The sequence below is a fragment of the Ostrea edulis genome, chromosome 8 (assembly GCF_947568905.1).
Source record: "Ostrea edulis chromosome 8, xbOstEdul1.1, whole genome shotgun sequence".
Classification (NCBI taxonomy): Eukaryota; Metazoa; Mollusca; class Bivalvia; order Ostreida; family Ostreidae; genus Ostrea; species Ostrea edulis.
Window position 1 is genome coordinate 57,053,194 of NC_079171.1, and position 22,700 is coordinate 57,075,893.

Consider the following 22,700-nt stretch of genomic DNA (forward strand, 5'->3'; position numbering starts at 1 on the left):
CCTACGGATAACTCTGTTTACCTGATCAGGATATAGGGTTCACGGTAGGTGTGACTGGTCCACATGGGATGCTTACTCTTCCTTAGCACCTGATCCCACCTTTTGTGTGTCCAGGAGTCCGTGTTTGATTGATCACCTTTCGTTATCTTCACCTTTCAATACAGTGTTGTATATTTTTCACATGATGCATCTTATTTGATTCTCTGTGGCTCGTTTTCTGTTAAAGTTATTTTCCCTTTGATCATTTTTGGTTTCCATTGCGGTGCCCCGAAATAAAGTTGAAATTTTCTTTTTCTGGTTTTCACGCTTTTCACTTTGAATATGACGTTAAGGTCAAAGGTCATACCACATATATGTAGTTATAATTCTCGCAAGTTTAAAATACATATTCAACATTTTAGAAAACTGAGTTTGCGGTGATTATGCAGTTGTTGATAAACAATTATGAATAGTAGTTAGCATTGTCATTCGTTTTATCTTTATCTTATCTCCTTCTAGACTATTCCATCGCTATTGGATAAGAGACATCATTGACTGAATTTTCCCCACTAAAAGTATATAGGGTGGAACTTTCGAAATTTACATCAAACTTGAGAATGGAATTTATATGTCAGTGAGAGTTAATTACCTTTAACACATACAATTTAGGATTAAGTAGTATCTAGAGTTAGATGTGAAATTATGATTACTTTCAACAATAATTGTCTTCTTTCCAGGTGAAATTCAAATCAACACTGAATTCATGAATGGTGACTTGACATTCAAATGGAACGGCGATACTGATCCTGATTATATCAAAATCAAATTGGGGACACGCCGAGAGAGTGAGTGGATACAAGTTGAAAATAACCAGTATACGGTGAAGGATATACTGAAGTATCCCAACGTAACAATTACGGTGGATGAGATTCAGCCATATCCCTCAAAGACATACCAAGGTTAGACACTTGTATTAACATTTTCATGATAATCATGTCCCAAGATCAAATAATATCTGATGTTGCATTGTTTTTATCCATGTGCATCTATCTGATGGTCAATATATATATATATATATATATATATATATCAAGGATTATCTCCCTCATACATAGCTCTTATCCTTGGAAGAATTTGGCTCCACTTGTTTGGCACGCTGTTTTTGGCTATATTTAGATCTAAAACTTCATAGTTATTTCGGATTTCAAAGATTCCGGTTGAGCATCACTGAAGAGACATTATTTGTCGAAATGCGCATCTGGTGCATCAAAATTGGTACCGTATAAGTTTTACATATATATATATATATATATATATATATATATATATATATATAACAATTATGGTAACTGAGAGCAAGAAATACCACTCAAAGACATTCCTAGGTGAGAGACTTCCGTTTACATGTTATCAAGAAAGATATCTAGATTATTACTATGTCTCTTTGTTTGAAGGTCATTTCAGCACAGAAAAAGTCAGGGTTGTCACCTATTAAGATGTAACGTAAATCATGATGTGTATACACATTTTGATTATATTTAAAACAGATTCAATTGTCTTGATTTACGAATGTCGAAATGGGGCATAATCTACTTTATTTATATAAACGTTCTCATAATTCAAAACAAACATCACTACTTTAATAAACACATTGACTAAGACTAATTCAAAACTAATGAAGAAACGACCACCGAACTTAGATTCAGATGAGGGGGGTGGGGGTGGAGTCGACAGATATTTTAATATTAACAAATTAATAACTCTCTTGAAAACTCTTTTTTCTTAAAGAATAACTCCCATAGATATTAAATTCGATAAGGGCATACAAGAAAGTGTTCTTTGAATTTGAAATAAATTTGCAACATTAGATGTATTCATGCACATCTTTACCTATCACGCCGCCTATGACGTAACAGTAGCATTTGTTTTCGTCGCTAAATGATGACGTTACCCTTTTCCCCACAGCGCTTTGGAGTTGATTTGTGAAAATTCGGAATTTTAACACATTTCTTCATTACATTTTCCATTGTTATATATTCTGTTATTTTATCGCGGATAGTTCTGATAAAAGATGATACTTTAAGACTATCGAATCGGGAGTGGAAGCAAGTGAAAAATTACGATAAATATAGGGTAAAATATTTTCTTGTGAAAAGATTTATAATATAAAATTTGCCTCCCCCCTTTTTTTATTAATTATTCTACATGTATGTTTGTATAACAAAGAAATACCACAAATGAATACTTCATTATCTGCTAGTATTTTTAAAAATCATATCAATATATTTACATTTCCAACGGTTTTGTTTTTTCCTTCGATATGTTCTATATATTATTTGTTCTAAAATTGAAACAATCTTATCATAAAATTTAATCTTGATTTCAAAGAAAAAACGTAATCAATTTAGTTTTAGACAAGGTTTAACATTCATTTATACTGACGACTGATTCAAATTTTACTTGGTAAAAATAAACGAATATACTACGTCATGTTTTGTAAATAAGAATTATCCTATGTAGTTGAAATTTTTTTGACGCATGCATAAATTTTCTTCAATGTTCAAAACAAGATGTGAACAAGCAAAGCACTGCTGTCCATTACACAGTCCGCATCCGTATGCCGTGTCCTACCTTGGGGGCGTGTGTGTTAGAACAGAAATTACAAAAAAGCCCTGTAGCCACCTTGCAATTGTCTTTTGCGGTGTCCAGCATGTTCCGATTAAGAGCTATGTCAGTGCGAGGCCTAGATATACTTCCTCTTATAGTCACATACACCTGTAGCATCGTCTTTTTAACAAAAATGGAAGGGGGATGTCTTGTCTAAAACTATTGACAAGGAAATAAAAATGGGGGGTGCTGTCCGACCTTCAAGTCCTAATTCGTGGAAGGGGAGGAGGGTTCATCAACTAAAACTGACTCAACTTCTGCCCGATTGTGATTAATTAGATAGGGTGTGTTTGTATGGAAAGGGGTTGTCGTCGTTCACTACATGGGTTCAATTCTTAAGTTCAAGCTTACGTTCTTCTCGTTCAATACTACTATCAGAAATAGTGGGGGTGGGTTATCATTATACTAAATATATACCTTTATTTTGCGCATCAAAATAATGAAATATACTGTTGCCACACCCCCCCCTTACTCCTATGCAGATCTGCGCTCTCCTTCATGATAAGAAATGTTTTGATGGTCACTATGTTGATCAGGAAGTGTATGACATATTTCTTCCAGTTTTTGCTGGGTCAACCAACCGGATACTTAGATTATAAACAGACAAACATGTAAACGTCTCGAAAAAATGATTGGTCTTAACCGAAATAAGAGCATGTCTTAACTTATCACAGCATTTGTAATTCTATTAATATGAATTTAAAACCCGAATTCTGAAACCTAGATATACAATACAATTATTTTCCTAATATTCTAAAAATCGGATGAAACGGCCCACGTCAAGCAGTCATAATGTGATAAAAGAAAATATAAAATGTATGATATATATAATAATTATTTGATAAATACTTACATGTACTTAACAACTGATCCAGTGAAACACTGAATATTATAGACAAGTATATTATCTCTCTTCATTTAACATACATACCAGTGTACCCACTCTTTAGAATTGGTTAAAATTAATGATAACATAAATCTGAACTAAAAACCAGTCTACAGATATTTGATAAATGAATCATCGTAATTGAGCAAGAAAATTCAAAATCTCGATGAATCTTCTCGTGTTTATTTTGACACCCTTCATTTTGCAAATCAAATGGAAGATGCACATATTACAGATACTTGCATCTTAATCAAATGGTAGAATATTTGCATATATGCATTTGCCTTGTTACAGTGTATCTGGGATAATGACTCGGGCCCACTGGTAGACGGGAAATATTGCGCAATCATACACGCGGTTCGCCAGGAAAAGCGGGAAAATGATGTATTCACGTTATACATATAGTAGTGTGTTTTGATGTAGTTGTTTTGGTCCATTATAATATTGACCAATATCGGGTAGTATACTGTCACGGGGAGTAAGCAGATTTGCTAGACTGGTCACTTTTTAGCCAGCGTTCATGCAGATTGGACAAATTTGGCTATTTTCAGTTTTTATTTAGCATTTTGTATATTTTTCAGTATGTTTATCTTATTTTTCATCTTCATTTGTGAAACAACATACTGTCACAATCTGGAGGGTTGGGGGGAGGGTAACATACTGTCACAATCTGGAGGGGAGGGGTGACAAAACCGGTGAAAAGGATGGTACCAACAGGCGCTTTCTAACTTACCATGCAAAATATTAAGCAAGCGCCTGTTGGTACATTCATCCACATTATCCACCGTTTAAGAATACATGTACATAATAATGCATTAGTATGAGGTATAGATATGAAATCGTGGATTCTGAGGCTAACTTCCTGTTCTCTTGCTAATTTCTGCTTCTCTTGTTCATAGGAACCTTTTGATTTAACAAAATGCTGACCTCATAACATTGCCTAAAATAGTTTCCGTTTAGTTCCGTCTTCCGTTCCGTTTTCCTTTCCACGGTTTATCAACAACCCAGATTGGCAAATTTATAGGCCTATATTTTATTGAGGCTAAAATTTATGTTTGGTGTATTTTTCTTAAACATATTTTCTTTTCATTGAATGTTGAGTATTTTTTAAAATAAAATAGCAATTACATAGATCTTAACTCGACCAGTCTTCAATAAATTTTGATGAATTAATGAAATTATAAGTAAATCCAAGCTTTCGTTTGAATCTTCTCGTGTTTCTTATAGCAGATTCATGTTGCATGAATCGTTTTATTCTTTGGAAGATGTTCTGACAATGGTAAATGTATTTGGAATAAAAAAAATTCATTTACTCTTCTCGTTATATTTAATTTTTATTTTATGCATATAATTTAAAACGCCAATAGCTTGTGTTTTGTAAGCGGTGTGGTTTTATGGTAACGTAATACTTCCTGTCTTCACGTGTGTCCGATCCGAGTTTTGAAATACACGGTTTTTACGAGGAATTATCAGTTCGAAGCAGCATGGTTTCTCTGCAAATTCTACCTAAAATTTTGTTAAATTGAAGGTACACCCCCCCCCCCCCCCCATCATACTAAGAATTGTTACTTATTCTTTCATTTATCGCAAAGTAAAACTTTTTAGAAATGAAATAAAAATTACATAGATCCAAGAAAAAACTCTGCCTTCGATAAATCAATGAATTCACTTGCGAAAAATAATGATAATAAAAAAAGGAGATTTACATACTTCATTTTGCCAATTATTTCATTTAAAATCTAATAAAATGTTAGATTTCGTGTCCGTGACTGACTTCTTTTGTTTCGGTAAATTTTTATGTACTATGATTTCTAAGGTTGCGTAATCTGTCCGTCCGAGTTTTGAAAAGCACGGTTTTGACTAGGGTCTCTTTATCACCACTACAAATGACCAAATTGAAGATGTACACACATTTCCTCTCTCGTTTGAAATAAGACTGTTGTTGTGTTAACCTTGCTGGAGAAAACAAATAAATATGTTTTTAAGAAAAACTTGTCCCCCATTTTTTAAAATTTGTTTGACGTACAGGTACATAACTTGTGCATATCACGAAATTCATGATGTAATTAATGATGGATTTTAATACCCCCCCCCCCCCCCTTTCTGGTGCTACTATAAAATAAAATGATCATTTTCCTGACAATCAGTAATCTTAATAACCCTGTAGATAATCCAATAAAATAATCAAAACAAAACATGAACGAGTCCTCTAAAATACCGCGTTATAGATTTCTCCGTCGGTAAACAATGGAGATGTGTTGCAGTTGTGTATCCCCTGATCTATCTCTTTACTACGGTTGGAACTATCAAATAAATCTGGCAAATCGTTCATGTTATCACTATTTTGTCTTACAACCCAAAATATTAAAAAAAATAACACTTTTCGCTATATCAACGATAAAACGCCGTAAAAACAAATGAGCATTGAAAGTGCGTTAAAGTGCGTGATTGTGGGGCAAAGGTATATGCGTTAAAGTGCGTGATTGTGGGGTAAAGGTGTATGCGTTAAAGTGCGTGATTGTTAAATAATTTTCTCAATTTGCTAAGATTTTGCTCTAGCTCTACACTTTCACAGTAGACTGTGTGTTCAGTTGCTGGGGTACAGAAACATTTATATATGACGAACTTTGAAGACATGGACTGATATTTTAATTTGAAGAAAATAACACTTTGCAACATGTCGAATGTATTACTCAAAAACCTTCTTTTTTATTTAAGTAGAAAAAGTTACTTGAATACTATTATAAATTGATTGATTGATTGTATTTTGCTTAACGTCTCACTCGAGAATTGTTCATTCATATGAAGACATCTGTTATAAATTGAAATACGAACAGAGTCACATGCAAGGTAAAGATAACGAACAGTGATCAATCAATATGATAAAAAACGCGTTTATTTTGATTGATGAGCATGCCTTGAGGAATTTCACTATTACATTTGTTACCATCGTAAGTGGCTACTTTTGTCTTCTCTGAGACAGCGGCCACTACGCGGCATCGAATAAATTCACATTTACGAGGTAGGCAAATATCAGATGGGGGGCTTTTAATGTAAATAACTTGGTGACAGTTGCACCTTTTTATCATATGTTGTACTATGGATATAGTTATGTTTTCCAATATGGAATCCTCAGCCACACAGTAGCAAATAAATATACATGAATATCTGTGTATAATCATGTACTATTCACAAACAGACACAGACTCACCCCTACGTGAAAAATATAACGCAGTATTCGTGTTGCTTTGTTTTGATTATATCATTTATCATTAATGTATTTATTAAGATAATTGATGGCAAGGAAGACGAATAGTTTAAAGTAGCATCGGGGGGGGGGGGGGGTAAACGGCAACACGAATTACACAATGTATTTCGTGGTAAGCTTGAGTATATGTATATGAAATATATATATATATATATATATATATATATATATATATATATATATATGCAACAACATTCTAGCATCATAAAGAGAGAATATGTGTACATTCCTTATTCGGTCATGTGTCAGCTAGTGTTTATATAGATACCCTAGTGAAATCCATGTATTTCAACACTCGGACACACAAGCCGACAGGACACATTACAAACAAAAAGAAACACGGAGACCGAAATTTATTAGATTTCAAAATGAATGTAAATATTTCTTTCTGTGTTCTGCAAGTGAATTCAATGATTTGTCAAACATTTTCGAAGAGTAGAGTTTTTGCTTGGATCTATGCAATTTGTTCCTTCTAGAATGTCAAGATTCATGAGATTGATCAGTGTTCGTTATCTTCACCTTTCATATAAAAATGAAACAGGAAGACACGCTTTTGCTATAGAAATGTTCACTTTCCAATACATAAAAGGACACTTAACTAGACTGAATGAGACTTAACTTTTAACATTCCTAAAATGATAATAAAAGAATAAGGGGGTCATGTCCATTCAGGCTGGCCAGGTTACAGGTATTGTTTGCAGAGAAGCTATTCCGCTTCGAAGAGACAGTTCCTTGTAAAACTCGAGTGTTTCAAAACCTGGATACACGGACTTGCAGAAAATATTACGCAACCATAAAAACCACACTACTACATGTATAATGTTACGAGATGAATATAGCCAAGGATGAAACATTTAACATTTTATTAAATTACATTTACCATTGAAACGTACCAAAGCCGGAAAGGCCTCTTTTTTAAAAAGTAAACAAAAGCTTAACTCATTATAACTAATTAGTATCAGTGTCACTCTAATCAAAATTAGATCCTTGGGTAGCGATACACGTGAGCGGATCAAAGAATTTGATTTTAGATATAAATTTATTTTGATATATCGTTTTAATGAGTACATTATCTCATTAAAAAGAGTTAGTATCTCATTACAACGAGTTAATTATATCGTTATAATTGGTTCATTACTTCGTTTTAACGAGTTAGTTATCTCGTTATAATGAGTTAGCATCTGGTTATAATGAGTTAGCATTTACGGAAACGTGTTGTAAGACGTTCTCTTATTCCCGAAATCTACGATTTAGTGTTAAAGCAAGTCGTAGAAATGATGCAATTACATAAGGAATGACTTTAATTCTGGGGCATATTGTACAAGTATAAACTTGATTGGGTCCGTTTGCGCTTTATAATCCGGGAAGCGAATCCTAATCAAAGTACTTAAAGTACTGATGGGAATTGATTTTATGTAGATTTGCACCAGATACTACGGCGATTGAGAATTACTCAAAAGAAAAAATACAGAAGTATACTTAAAATTCAAAAACTTACGTATAAACGTATGTTGTGTCTGTATAAGAATCAACGCGCAATTATTCATGTCTACACACGTATGAAAAGTGAAAACAGTGATCAATCTCATAACTCCTATATAGACACTGGTAAGTCTACACATTGTCTGGATTGTATTTTACTATTCCAACATATCACATACAATACTCTTAAAATTGATCATTATTGTTAAACTATGTCACTGCAATAATACTCTAGCACAAGAACATGTTTAAAAAAATCCACACATAACTTAATAATTCTTGGGTTTAAGCTATTTTTTAAAAAAAAATTCTACAACTCCTCTTACAGATTGACATGAGTTACACAACTAAACAATTTTTCATAGCTTAAAGTGCAAGAACTTGGGCAATTACTTATCCTTTATCTTTAAAATTGTTTATAATCTCGAAGTACATAACTTCGTAAGCATCAATAAATGACAGTAAAATAGCTACAATTTATTCAAGCTACGAAAAAAAGCCACGTGGTCTTAATTTTGCACATATGGAAATCTGAAGATAACGCACAGTGATCAATTTCAATCTCCTAAAAGGAATAAAAATTTAAGAGCTGGGCAAACACGGAATCCTGTACATATCAGAGGTTGGATCAGGCGTCTAGGAGGAGTAGGCATCCCTGTCGACCGGTCACACCCGCCATGAGCCTCATATCTTGATCAGTTTAAACGCACAGTGCTTGTGTACAGGTATTTAGGTGCTATTCCCCTCCTTGTATTTTTGAATGGAATATGCATATTCTTGAATAGGAAATTAAACTTGAGTATTTTTATTTAAATGGAATACGCAAATCTCGCATAGAAATCGTTTTCTAAATGTCATATAATCGATCACAAGAGATGATTGTAAGATGTATATGGTACCAATTTTTATGTACCAGGTGCGCAATCAGAAATAAAAATAAACTTGTAAGAACTAAAAAGAAAAAACAGAGTGCCAAAGACTGGAGTCAAATTGATCTAAGGATTAAAGTTATGCATAATGGAGATAAACCTTGATTTTGAAATGAATTTCTAAATTTCATCACAGCAATTAAATTTACATCCGTATAATAATGTTTGAACAAATCTGCATTTCGCTGATAAATCCTATTGAAAGAGCAACTATCAACGAAAAAAAAGGCAATTCCAAATCTACAGATGATACATGGATTTTGGTGCGCAATAATTTCTTCACGCTGTTCAACTGCATCGTTTTAACCTCATCACCTACAGAGAACGGAGGGTGTGATGTTGACACATTTCTGTCGCGGTCCACTATTTTTAGAACGAAAAAAAAAAAACGATGCGAGGTTTCTGATTACCATTAGCTTGATGAAAAGCTTACAGAATACCAATTATAGTAAAAAAAAAAAAAAAGACGCCAATTTCTTGTGTACAAACGGCCGGGTAGGTTTGGGACTATAGGAAGTGAATTGTCCATCCATTACATCTTTCTGATGAACTGATTCAAGAGTGCATCAGGTGTGTTATAGATCCAGTGCATGTACTTGTCCTGAATAATATATATATTGTTCACCCTCTGATATATTTTCATCAATGACAGTTCAAAAATGTGTTTTACTTGACATAAAATTATCTTATTTCTGCTCTATGATCAACTGGAGTCAATCAATAATGCATAGCCATCTGTTCCCATCATCTCTAATTTCTGTGCAATAAACTTTCTCTTCAGAAGTCGACGACCAACTTTGACGGGAGCTTTATAACCTAAAATGCATTTTTAAAATATAAATATACAAATGTTTACACAGATATAGTAACTACAGCTATAATAGAATTACATTCATGATTATTTTTTAAAATAAAAACAAGTAACATAATAGATACTTCTTTGTTACACTTTAAGGCCAATTCAACTTAATTAGTAGATTATCATCTGGGGTCACAAAAATGGGGTGGGTGGGAGGATTTTATTTTTTACTTTTTATTTCCCAAGAGAAAAAAAAATAATGACAAAAGGCATGGATCACACAAAGTGTTAATCTAAGTTAACATTCAAAGAATCCTTGGTAGAAGATATAAAATCAATATTCTGTGACTTTAATCATTCACTCATGTCACTGGGAAGCGAGTTTGTTTGAAATCGTAATTTTTTGCGAAAATAAGAAAATCGGGGTGGACCTTTTTGAGGGGCGGGCGGGGATGATAAGCTATCAATTAATTTTAATTGACCTAATGTAAAATACTTAATCTGGTTGGCCAAGAAACAGTTGACAAAACATGTTTCACCTTGAGAGTAAAAAGCACGTTATCTAGGATAATATTATCTAGCAACAGGAAACATTACTTGACAGATGATATTATAAAAATTATAACATGCGTCAAATTTGAGCGTGTACGGTTCACTGTAGATTTTTAGAAGATGTCATTCGAGTGCTTTGAAAAAAAAATGATATATGATATTATGAATGTAGTTGATTGAAAATTTCATCCTTCGAAAACCATTATCAACCTCAGTTGTGCCTCAGGGTGGAATTTTTCAATCTTCTCAAGTTGCTCAACTATATGCAGTATGTCCCTAATTAGAATTCTCAACCTTCAAATGTCTTATGTTCACTCAGAATGATTGTAATATTTGTATGATAATGTTTTTATATTTATGTTTTTATATTTATACAAACACAACAAGTTAAAATTGTCCTACTAACTCAATGGTCTTAGTATACAACCTTACTATAACAAAGACAAATTTTGAATATAACCCTATCTGTCAAGATCTTGGTAGTCTTTGAGTTATCATCCAAGTGCTTTTTCGAAAATAGTTCAAATTACACATAACCCTCTTTCATAATTGCTTACAAATTTCTTTCATATTAAAACATAATTAACAAAGTTTTTATGCATGTGTACACACTGAAGAACTATATGTCAAACTCTAAAAAAAATATATGCTGAGACGTGGTAGATCATAACATTAACAGGCCTACATGTAGCCGGGTGAATGTGTAGACAGGCCTGGTCTTCTGTACTTTCTATTTTAAAACTATATCATACGGTGAAGTTTGTAAACATACCTTAATTCAGACTGGGTGTTGGGTTTCATGCTCTTGGTCGTCCGTCAATAAAATGCGTTGAACACACCAACACATTCTTTGGCAAATCGTGTCGCTGTAATGCCCGCTGCCATTTCAGTTTCTCTTCTTTTATTTTCGGCATTGTGTGTAGGCTATATGGCACGACGCAGGGGCAATCTTTTTGAGGAATAGCACCATGCTCTCGGCATATAGATTGCTTCAATAAATACAGTTTCTTTCTGTTATTAGTACAATTAAAAACCGCACACTATTCTCTACCTCCACCTGTGTACATCTCTCAGGACGCTCACGCTTTCATGGTTGTAATGGCGGATGCGTCACGTGACCGATAATGTCTGCGCTCAGCAACTGTGACGTAATTGTGTGGGAAAAGGTTGAGTATATCTGAGCATACTGGGTAACCTAGAGGGAAATCCGGATTGTGTACCATATTTGGTTCTGGTATTATGATTTACCATATTCCGGAAGAGACCGATTTTGAGTTTTATTGTTGAGATGAAAATAAAGATGGCACATGTTTTAAGTTGCACTTGTTTATAATTCTATTACATTAGCATCACCCGCGACAGTGACACAGCATTCCATTATCACCTGCACTTTGGTGTTTATATCTAAGAGATGTACGTGTGATAATGGACTTTTGCTAAATAAAGATTGAATGTTGACAACGGAGAAACTGACGTCACCTCTCATAATGCTTGGTTGTTAGTTTGCAGTTTACCTCTATGTTCAGTAAAACATCGAACTAAGAAGCAAATGTGGAAGACTGTGGTGTCTTATATTTCGAGTTCCAAGGATGTACATCCATCTATTCAATACGTAATTGAAAATGAGTTGATAAATAAAATGTCGTTGATGTATCTTATTTGTTTCATTTCTATTCTCCATTCGAAAATGAAAGCTCATGTAATCAAGAGGGAAATTTCACGTAAGTCTCAATATTTGTTCTCCCAAGGATAATTACAGTTTGTGATGTCCAAGTACGACACTTTTTCTGTTTTCTCTGATTTTAGTCTCAAAAATCGATTCTCAAGAAGGAGAGATGAAAAATCTAACGTGGACAGCTGATTTCTTTCCAAGGAGTGGACAATACCATATATATCATTTTTATGGTGACAAAGACAAAACAGTAATCCAAGTGCGAGATGATAGTGCTACTTCAATTGATCCTGTAAAATATACTTACCACACCAGACCCTACAACTCCATCAATATAGTATTTGAGGTGAAAAACATAACATTAAAGGATGCTGGATATTATGGAGGTGGCACGTCACAGATTGCTGCCAGAAGTGGATCGGGTGTAGTTCTTGTGGTGAAAGGTAAGATCGTCAAGCTGATATTTATTTACTTATTTAACGAAAACAAATATTATGCGTGATGAAAATATTCATTCACAACCAAGTCCACTAAGTGCTCTGAAAATTAAAAAAGAAGTGCAGATTCCCCACCCCATCAGACATTCGAGATAAACGGAAAATGTAGAAGCTGCTTCAAAATTTATAAACTGTAATGAAAACAGTTAAACTCTGACAGACAAAGTATGTCGAATTTTATAAGGTAATGAAAAGCAAACTACAAATATACTTACAGTAAAACGCTTATAATGAACTCACGCTTACAGTAAATTGATTTTAATTTCCAGTAGTATAAAACATATTTTAAACTCAACGGATATACATACATAACAAATTACTTCGTTATAAATGCGTTTTACTGTAATCAGTTTAAAAAATAAAGGAAAATGACACCTTCATTAAAGCTGACACGAATGAATACACATGTACACATATATCATCTTATCCACCATATTTTTCTCAAGTAGTCAAAATTTACTCTACCCGTATACATTCCAAATGTGATTGTCACACCTGAGTGATTTTCTAGGTGGACTTGGTCAGTGGACATCTCCGATAGTAATAAACATGTATCGGGAATGATAAATAAATAAAATGACGTTTTAAAATATTCTGTTTTGCTGAATATTGTATATTAGTGAAACATTCTGAAAGTTTAGATAATTTAGACAAATAAAATCGAAAAAGCTTTTCTTGCACACTTGCAAGTACATGCAAAAATTTGCAGTTTCTTATGAAATAAATGTAAAAAAAAATAATTTGCCAATTACATACTGATAGAATGGGATCAGCAAAGACCATAACATATATATTATTCATATACATTCTTGCAAAATACAGATACATGCAATATGCATAATATGTAATGCACCTGTCATACTTGCCAACAAAAAACCCAAAACACCGTATCAAATGCGGATATCTATTCAACCGGTACCGGTTATGTGCATCTAGCAAAAATGTTAGATTATTTTTATTCTGATAAATCCACGAAACAAAATGATAAACTTCATTTGTGTCTCGACAGAACTTTACAACACGTTATCATTCCATTATGAAGACTGCGACACACTTCACACGTGCCAATCAGGATGTTTTCAATCAGGGGAGATATCAGAGTCCTGCATTGAATGCTTGTCTGGTCAGGGGTTTAGCAGTTTATAGAAACCAGGAATCTAATTATGCACGTGCATATGCATAGATCATCTGGTTGGATATATTGCGTGCACAATTCAAAATTTATCGATGATCGCAAACAAACGTGGGTATATAGATAAGGGGATACACATCTGGATGAAAATACGGCATTCACAATTCAAAATAAACAGTTGATTTAAAGAGACACTATAGCTCAATTTGCGCAAAAATCATGAAATGACAATTTTCTCAGGGCTTTCTCAAGTTTTGTTGCATTGTTGAATGCATGACCTTTGGGAAAATAACACTTATCTAAAGTTAAAAATTCTTGTTTTAACATAAAAATTAATACTTTTTGATGGCCTATACAAAAAATATCGAGTCTCCTCCTTCGGTCTTCAGACGCATGCGCATAGACAATAAACAGTGCAGCATGTCGTCCATGAGAGAAAGTGTAGTGGATCGATCCAGAATTTTGACAGATTCTGTGAGAAAAGAGGTAAAACTAAAATGAGATAAAACTCATACGTGAAATAAAATTGACCTTGGGATCAGTATGACCGTTGGAAAACAAAGAGCTAGGAGAAACGATTGTAACTCAGTGGCGGATCTAGGATTTTCGAAGGGGGATGTGAAAGTCCGATATCAGCCAAAGTAATCGGCCATTCTGGGTGCAAAATTTGGAGTTTTACTCACAATTTGTGGTGAAAAAAGGAAGGGGGATCCTGGCCCCCCTAAATCTGCCACTGGGACTAGCCGCGAACACTCTGCTTTAAAGGTGTTATTTCTATCTGAACACGACACGTGTTAACTAGTTGTAAAAACATCGGTCAATAGGAACATGGGAGGGTTTCTGTTGAAATAATGATTTATATAATTATTTACTTACATCTGGTGCATCAAAATTGGTACCGTATAAGTTTTTACATTCTTATAATGAGCAGGGAATAATTTTATACTTGAAAGGTGAGTGTGAACCCCTTTGGAGGGGAATTTAAATAATTTCTTACACAACACCTTCGCTGTAATTCAAAACCACGTGATGTAAATAACCATTCAAAAGTCCGAGTCAGCATGAAGAAACCTTTGAATTCCGAATGATCTTCAAAGCGCAGTTTAGAGCAAATTGATGCATTCAATTGTTCAAAATTATCAGTATCGATATGATTTTTATCATTTTATTAATACATGTTTTTAAAAGCACTTTATTAAAATGTGGAAAATGAGCTGTAGTGTCTCTTTAAGAAATAAGGTATCATTCTAAAATATGTATCGGGATATAAATACGGGTTGGTCACGTGCTATAAAGCCCGAAGGGCTTTATGGAAAATTTGATCATGTACCAACCCGTATTTGTATCCTGTTAAATATTTTAAAATGATACCTTATTACTTATATTTACATTTCTGGTCGGTAACATTGCTGAATTGTGTTAACAACACGTTTCCATACATTTCAAATTGTTGACGTCCACAACGAAGCGTCATAAATGTTCAAAATGACGAGAACACAAAACAAAGTTCCATAAAATGATGAACTGTTTTAATTATTAAGACGCTAGAAAGCAAGTATATCAACATATACTTATACATTAACTCGGGAGTATATAATGGGAAAATCTTAACTCTATGATTAAGGATGTTGCCTACCACAGGCTCTATAAACCAACACGGACCATGGATGATATTCTTTCCAAATCATGCCGTCAGTTCCTTAAGCTCAAATTTACAAACAAAGGAATAGATGCCATCCACATAAGCAACATTCTTCGTCATAAAAGGGTTCAGTCGTGTATTCCAACTTATTTCAAGTTCAAGTCTACACCTTGTATTTCCTACAGCTATACTTCTACTATTGCATCCAAACATTTTAATTATAAACAAATTTTGCAGTGCTTAGATATAGACCATCTTATACGTAATCCACCAACATGTTCTTGTTCTTCATCTTCTTTCAACTACAGTCCAGCTGGACATGTCATTACTGGTGATGTTGATATAGTTGAAAATGAGGACCTCAAATCACTTATTCTTAAAGGTCCTAAATACAGAGAACCTCGGTCTTTTAATTGGCGACAGAACTTCATCTCTATTATGAGTTATGTCGAAGATTATGCCAGACGATGGGCTAAATATGAAAAAGAAGAACTTGATACATTGTCAGAATGGGTTAAAAGCATAAGAGGGATATTAAAATCCCGCATTAGACACATGGAAACAAAAGTACGTACCATCTATCCTTCTATATTTAGTAAACCAGAAGTGATAAAAGAATTAGATAGGTTACATGAGGAATATGTTTTGGTTCCAGCGGACAAAGCTAGTAACAACATTGTCTTTGTTTTTAAGGCTCATTATTACAACTGTATTTTAAAACGAACTTGGCATTAATTCCACTTTTGGTAATCATACTTATACTCCAACCGCCCTTTCAAAAGACGAAATTCTTCAAAAGCATGCTTCAGTTTTAGACACATTTAATATTCCAGTCAATGGGTCGAATGAATATGTGTTACCGTACCTATACTGGATTCCTAAACTACATAAAAACCTTTACAAACAAAGATACATTGCTGGATCCAGTAAGTGCTCTACCAAACCCCTATCTTTGCTCCTCACGAAAATGTTAACAGCTGTGAAGGAGAAACTTCAAACTTACTGTGCGACTACATATACCAGAAGTGGTGTTAATCAAATGTGGATTCTAAAAAATTCTAAAGAACTTTTAGTAAACTTGAAATCACAGAATTTCCCCCAAATCAATAGCATTAAAACCTACGACTTTTCAACACTATGCATTACCATTCCTCACGATAAATTAAAGACTAGACTTTTTGACATCATAGACAGTTGCTTCTTCAACAAAAACGGAAAACGGAAATATTCATATCTAGTGATCAGTCATTCAAAAACTTACTTTGTTAAACACCACTCTGATTCCACGCACAAGTACTCTGAAGTTGAAATAAAAAATATGCTAGAGTTCCTCATTGACAATATCTTCGTGGTCTTTGGTGATCAGGTCTTCCAACAGTCTGTTTGAATTGCAATGGGCACGAATTGTACTCCTTTGTTAGCTGACCTGTTTGTATATTCATATGAAGCAGAATTTATTCAAAAACTTCTGCGTGAGAAGAAAAAATCTCTCGCTGTGACCTTCAATTCGACTTTTAGATGTATCGATGACGTTTTGTCTATTAACAATGATAACTTCCATTCATATGTCAATTTGATATATCCCTGTGAGCTCGAAATAAAGGACACCACAGCGTCGTCCACTTCTGCTTCATACTTAGATATTTTATTGAAAGTAGACATTAACGGAAAACTAACAACTCAACTGTATGACAAACGGGATGAGTTCAGCTTCTCCATCGTCAACTTCCCATATTTATGTAGTAATATTCCATTATCACCTGCATATGGTGTTTATATATCTCAACTGATTCGATATGCAAGAGCTTGTTCTGGGTATAGTCAGTTTTTAAATCGAGGTAAGCTACTGACAAACAAGTTGATGGTACAGGTATTTCAACAGTCTCGATTGAAGTCAGCATTTCGCAAATTCTATGGTCGTTATAACGATCTAGTTCGTGAATACAACCTCGCATTGGGTCAAATGCTGTCAGACATGTTTCATACCGATTGTTAAGCCGTTATTGGCACACTGATTTTGACTGCGGATACCTCCGTTTACCTATGAGAATATGGGGCTCACGGCGGGTGTGACCGGTCAACAGGGGATGCTTACTCCTCCTAGGCACCTGATCCCACCTTTGGTGTGTCCAGGGGTCCGTGTTTGCCCAACTATCTATTTTGTATTGCTTGTAGGAGTTATGAGATTGATCACTGTTCGTTATCTTCACCTTGCATATGTCTAATTTTAGGGGTTGGGGGGAATTATGATTTAAACAGGGGTGCGCAATGTTACACTTACAGTTGTGATCCGCTTTCACTTTTGAAACGTGAAGACGTTGAAGACCGACTTTGAAAGATATTCTGTGGATATTACGGAGTTAACAGAAGACTGAGATTGAGGAACATAAAGAACAGGGCGGCAGCCGTCAGGTGTAGGCAAATCATTTATAGACAGGACAGAGGACGCAGCTCAGATGAATCTCCGGAAAGAACTGAACATCGCAGAGAATGTGGAACTGCACGAAGGTAAGGGGCGGTTTGGATTTGGATATGTAATTGTTGACAAACATGAGCTCACTGAACGCTTCTTTTGACTCGATAAATTTCTGTAATAGGTTTTTAAGGACGCCTCACTTCGATGTCCCGACATAAACTTGGAAACCGACATCAATCACCTATGGCTGCTTTGGCAGGGAAGAAGTGTGGTGTGTAGGTCTTAATCCACTTTGACGACTTATCGTCATACATCATGTGAATGACCTTTTTGCTAAAGCCTAATGTCATCGTCTAGCAGTAGGTTTAATTCCGCATCACCGATGACCAGGGTGAAGTTGTAGCAGACGAAATTTTAAACATACAATAGTAAAATATTGTTTACAGAAATGATCTTATCAATTATGGATGAAAGTCTACTGCTTGGAATACAAATAAAACCGTAAATATAGTTTGTGCTGTTGATTTCATCTATTGATAGATTTCTGTAGTAGTTGAGAGTGATTGCTAGATGTGTATTGCCTTGGTAAAAGTAGTACCTGTTACCTACTTTTAACAAATGTTCATATGTACAGCCGTGACCTCTGTTGACCCCGTAGTGACCCCGTAGTGAATTTATGCAGGGATAAATACATATTGCTCGTAATAGTGTTATGTAGGAGAAAACAGTTGGACATGTAAATATTACACAAATACATTATTATATAAAAGGAAATGTATAAACGAAAATATAGTACAGTGTCTCTTTGAGAATCGCACAATTATTTACGGTCACTGCAGGTAGATATTCATTGATTGAACAGGAGAGAGAGAGAGAGAGAGAGAGAGAGAGAGAGAGAGAGAGAGAGAGAGAATTCTATATGCAAATTATACATGCATGTGCAGTTTGTGTACCTAAAGGATTTCTTGCTTTTACAAATCTGCAAAACGCTGAACAGTGGTTCACAGAACACTGATCCATGCACAATACAGAGTAAATATTCTGCTCTGATACTTCCTCTGATTGTTAATGCACAAATACAGATTAAATATTAACCCACCCTGATACATTATGTACGTCCTCTGATAGATCGGCGTGGGCTAAGTATGTCGCGATCTGTAAACCGAAATGACAATGTGTATACTTTTGGAATACAAGTAGAGTTGATCGTTTCGTTTCATGGATTATGCTAATAAAGGGAATTTTACTACTACTTAGGATGTTTTTGATGAGTGCACACGTACATCTGCAGTCCTTTATAAATATCACGAATAGAACTTGGTAAATAGTCGTCCGCATTCCTTTTCATGGCGACCATAAATGTAGATGCATTTCCATTTTGCTTGAATGATTTTGACATGTTTATTGCAACTAGGCGAACATTCATGTAGGCAACCTTTTTTATTCTAAATTGATTTATCTAAAATTTAAAGGATGCTTTATTACTGTTCAATATTGTTCTTGTAATTTTGAGCACTTTGCGATGTTCTAAAACTAGATTGCATATGTTTTAGATACAGGAGACATACTATCGGAGACGTACGTGTTAAGTATTGGTTATCTTCTAGCATCCGAGTAATATTCACATTATCAAATAGATGGGCGGTCTTCTGTCACAAGTGCGCGCAGCGCACGGGGAGAGAAGGACCGCCCATCTATTTGATAATGTGAATTTTACGAGGATGCTACAAGATAACCGACTTGTCACATATTTCAAAAGCTTCTCATTTTACATTTATTGAAGCATACATTCAATACAATGGTATATTGCCATAGATGCATGTGTATATAAAATTTAATACGCTTTACCCGTAAACAGCAAAACTAACTTAACGAAAATTGATTATCCCTGTCAGTATCAATCACATTTTGGTGGCTTCATAAATATTTTTTTCAGAAATTTAATTCTATACATGTATTTTGTACAAATGTTGTAAGAAAACATGTATAACACAAATATTAAAGTAGGAAAACGAATAAAGACTTGCATTAGCAAACTTTTTTATAAAATGAGAGAGAGAGAGAGAGAGAGAGAGAGAGAGAGAGAGAGAGAGAGAGATATTTAACATTAGTGACTGAAAAACCCCACGGTCACAGGTATGTGTATATCTGTTACATAACAATTTCTGTCTGCTTCAATAGCAAAATTAACTTAACGAAAACCGATTATCCCTGGCAGTATCTATCACATATTGGTGGCTGTATGACACAAATATTAAAGTGGGAAAAGGATTAAAGACTTGCATTAGCAAACCAAACTCTTTACAAAATGAGAGAGAGATAGCGAGAGAGAGAGAGAGAGAGAGAGAGAGAGAGAGAGAGAGATTTAACATTACTGACTGAAAAAAAACACGGTCACAGGTATGTGTATATCTGTTACATAACAATTCCTGTCTGCTTTAACAGCAAAATTAACTTAACGAAATTGATTATCCCTGGCAGTATTTATCACATATTGGTGGCTGTATAATAAAAATATTAAAGTAGGAAAAGGATTAAAGACTTGCATTAGCAAACTCTTTATAGAATGAGAGAGAGAGGGAGAGAGAGAAAGAAAGAGAGAGAGTGAGAGAGAGAGAACTATTTAACATTACTGACTGCAAAAACGGTCACAGGTATGTGTATACATGTATTTGTTACATAACACTTCTCGTCTCTTTCAATCACATTTTGGTGGCTTCATAAATAATTTTTGAGGAATTTAATTCTATACATGTATTTTGTACAAATGTTGTAAGAAAACATGTATAACACAAATATTAAAGTAGGAAAAGGATTAAAGACTTGCATTAGCAAACTCTTTATAAAATGAGAGAGAGAGAGAGAGAGAGAGAGAGAGAGAGAGAGAGAGAGAGAGAGAGAGAGAGAGAGAACTATTTAACATTACTGACTGCAAAAATGGTCACAGGTATGTGTATACATGTATTTGTTATATAACACTTCTCGTCTCTTTCAACGCCCCCGACATCGATCGGCGCTTGCTTCGCCCGTGAAACAGCAAAAGTAACTTCACGAAAACTGAATTATCCCTGTCTTGTTTCTATTGTGTAATTCTGATGTTAGTACCACCCATGCGATAACAAGATGGGAGGCTAGGAGCCCGTTTTATCACATATGCGATAACAAAACCCTATTGATGATAACCAGATACAATACCTGAACAAGAAAACAAAATCACTGTAAATATGTGACAAATATCGAGACTACCCGGCACCCGCACAGGTAGATCGGAAACACTGGTGTCAATCAAACTCATCCCCTTATATACCATGGAAACCCTGTTACATGTCACAATAGAACATACGTCTAATATGGCGGATAAGCAGAGAAATATAGTGGACATTTAATATCTAAATCAGCTATTGAGATGCATAATTCCTTTTCTTGACGTGAAAAATACAGCAAGATAAAACTATTTCATCCATCATTTTATTTGATGATCAGCAATGATGATCGTTGTACGCGGGCTAGTTATCTGATAATGTGTTTGCAGGGAAACCAACAAAACCTGAGATTAGAGGAACCATGAACTCAACCGAAAACAGCGATTTTTCACTGACCTGTACCAGTCAGTCAACCTCTCGTCCGTCTTATTACTCAAAAACTGTATCCTTAAACTATATCTGGTACAGGAACAACACCGTCATTGATTCAGAGACCAAAATGACTCTGAGATTTCCCAGGATTTCTAGAGACGTCAGATTTAACAAATATTCATGTCAGTCGAAGGAAAGTATTGTGTCCGAAGAAAGTGAGGAAATTCAGATCAATGTTTTGTGTGAGTATTCTACTGAGAAGAGTTTGAACAATAATTAAGAAATCACGTAATAATGAATGTTAAATCTGCACTATCTGATCGGTAATGTTTGCGTTTTTTTTTATTTTCTGTGTTTTTTCTTCTTGCTTCTTTTATTGAATCAACTCCAGATAAATTACTGTGGACATTTGTATCTTTTATGTTTATTTGGAAACGCATGCGCCATTTCTTTGTACCATACAAACGTGATCAACAGTTTATTTATAATCATTACAGACGGTCCCAACAGTGTTGCTATTACCCCTCAGCTTCCAGTACATAAGACAGTGTCTGTCAAAAACGGAGATTATATTGGACCGTATAACTGTCAGGCTGATTGTAATCCGCCCTGTACCATTCAGTGGAACTACAAACTCTCCAATGGAACGTTTCGAGAAGCAAAGTCAAACGGATCAACATTGTTACAGCAACGAGTGTTCAGAGACCAAGTCTTGTTTCGATGTGTGGCAAGGTCGACTTACGACAAATTGCTGCATACACCAATCATTCTGTATATACGGTGTAAGAATTTTATTGTTAACACCTTTATGAAACACATTTAAGTACGTCTCATCCATTTGTGTGGCAACGTGTAAAATTCAAAAATTTATAATACTTTTTTCCATCCATGTTTTTCTCTCTCCTAAATTGAACTTTTTTTTATTTTTCATGTCACATAACTGTTAACTGCAATGCCCGACTTTCAAATCGCTATTTTAGAAAAGTGTAAACTACTATTTTATTGAAATATATTAGTTTATAACAATCATATGATATACTGTATTTTTGAAAGTTTTTTTTTTTTGAATTTGACGTGTAAGCATTTTTTTTGGGGGGTGAATATAACGAATAGCGATCCATAGCATAACTCCTATAAGGAATAAAAAAAATATTAGCTGGGAAAACATGGAAACCTAGACAGTTCACCTTTGTAATCGATCTTA

At 34.5% G+C, this 22,700-nt stretch overlaps 1 protein-coding gene across 1 annotated transcript; it reads left to right on the plus strand.

Moving 5' to 3' along the window:
• The first annotated feature begins 749 nt into the window (after positions 1–749).
• On the plus strand, positions 750–22,319 carry LOC125663387 (carcinoembryonic antigen-related cell adhesion molecule 1-like). Its single transcript, XM_056147729.1, has 4 exons — positions 750–938; positions 12,369–12,677; positions 21,454–21,738; positions 21,994–22,319. The coding sequence occupies exons 2-4, from the start codon at positions 12,398–12,400 to the stop codon at positions 22,317–22,319; spliced, it is 891 nt and encodes a 296-aa protein (XP_056003704.1). The 5' UTR covers positions 750–938; positions 12,369–12,397.
• The last annotated feature ends 381 nt before the right edge of the window (positions 22,320–22,700 follow it).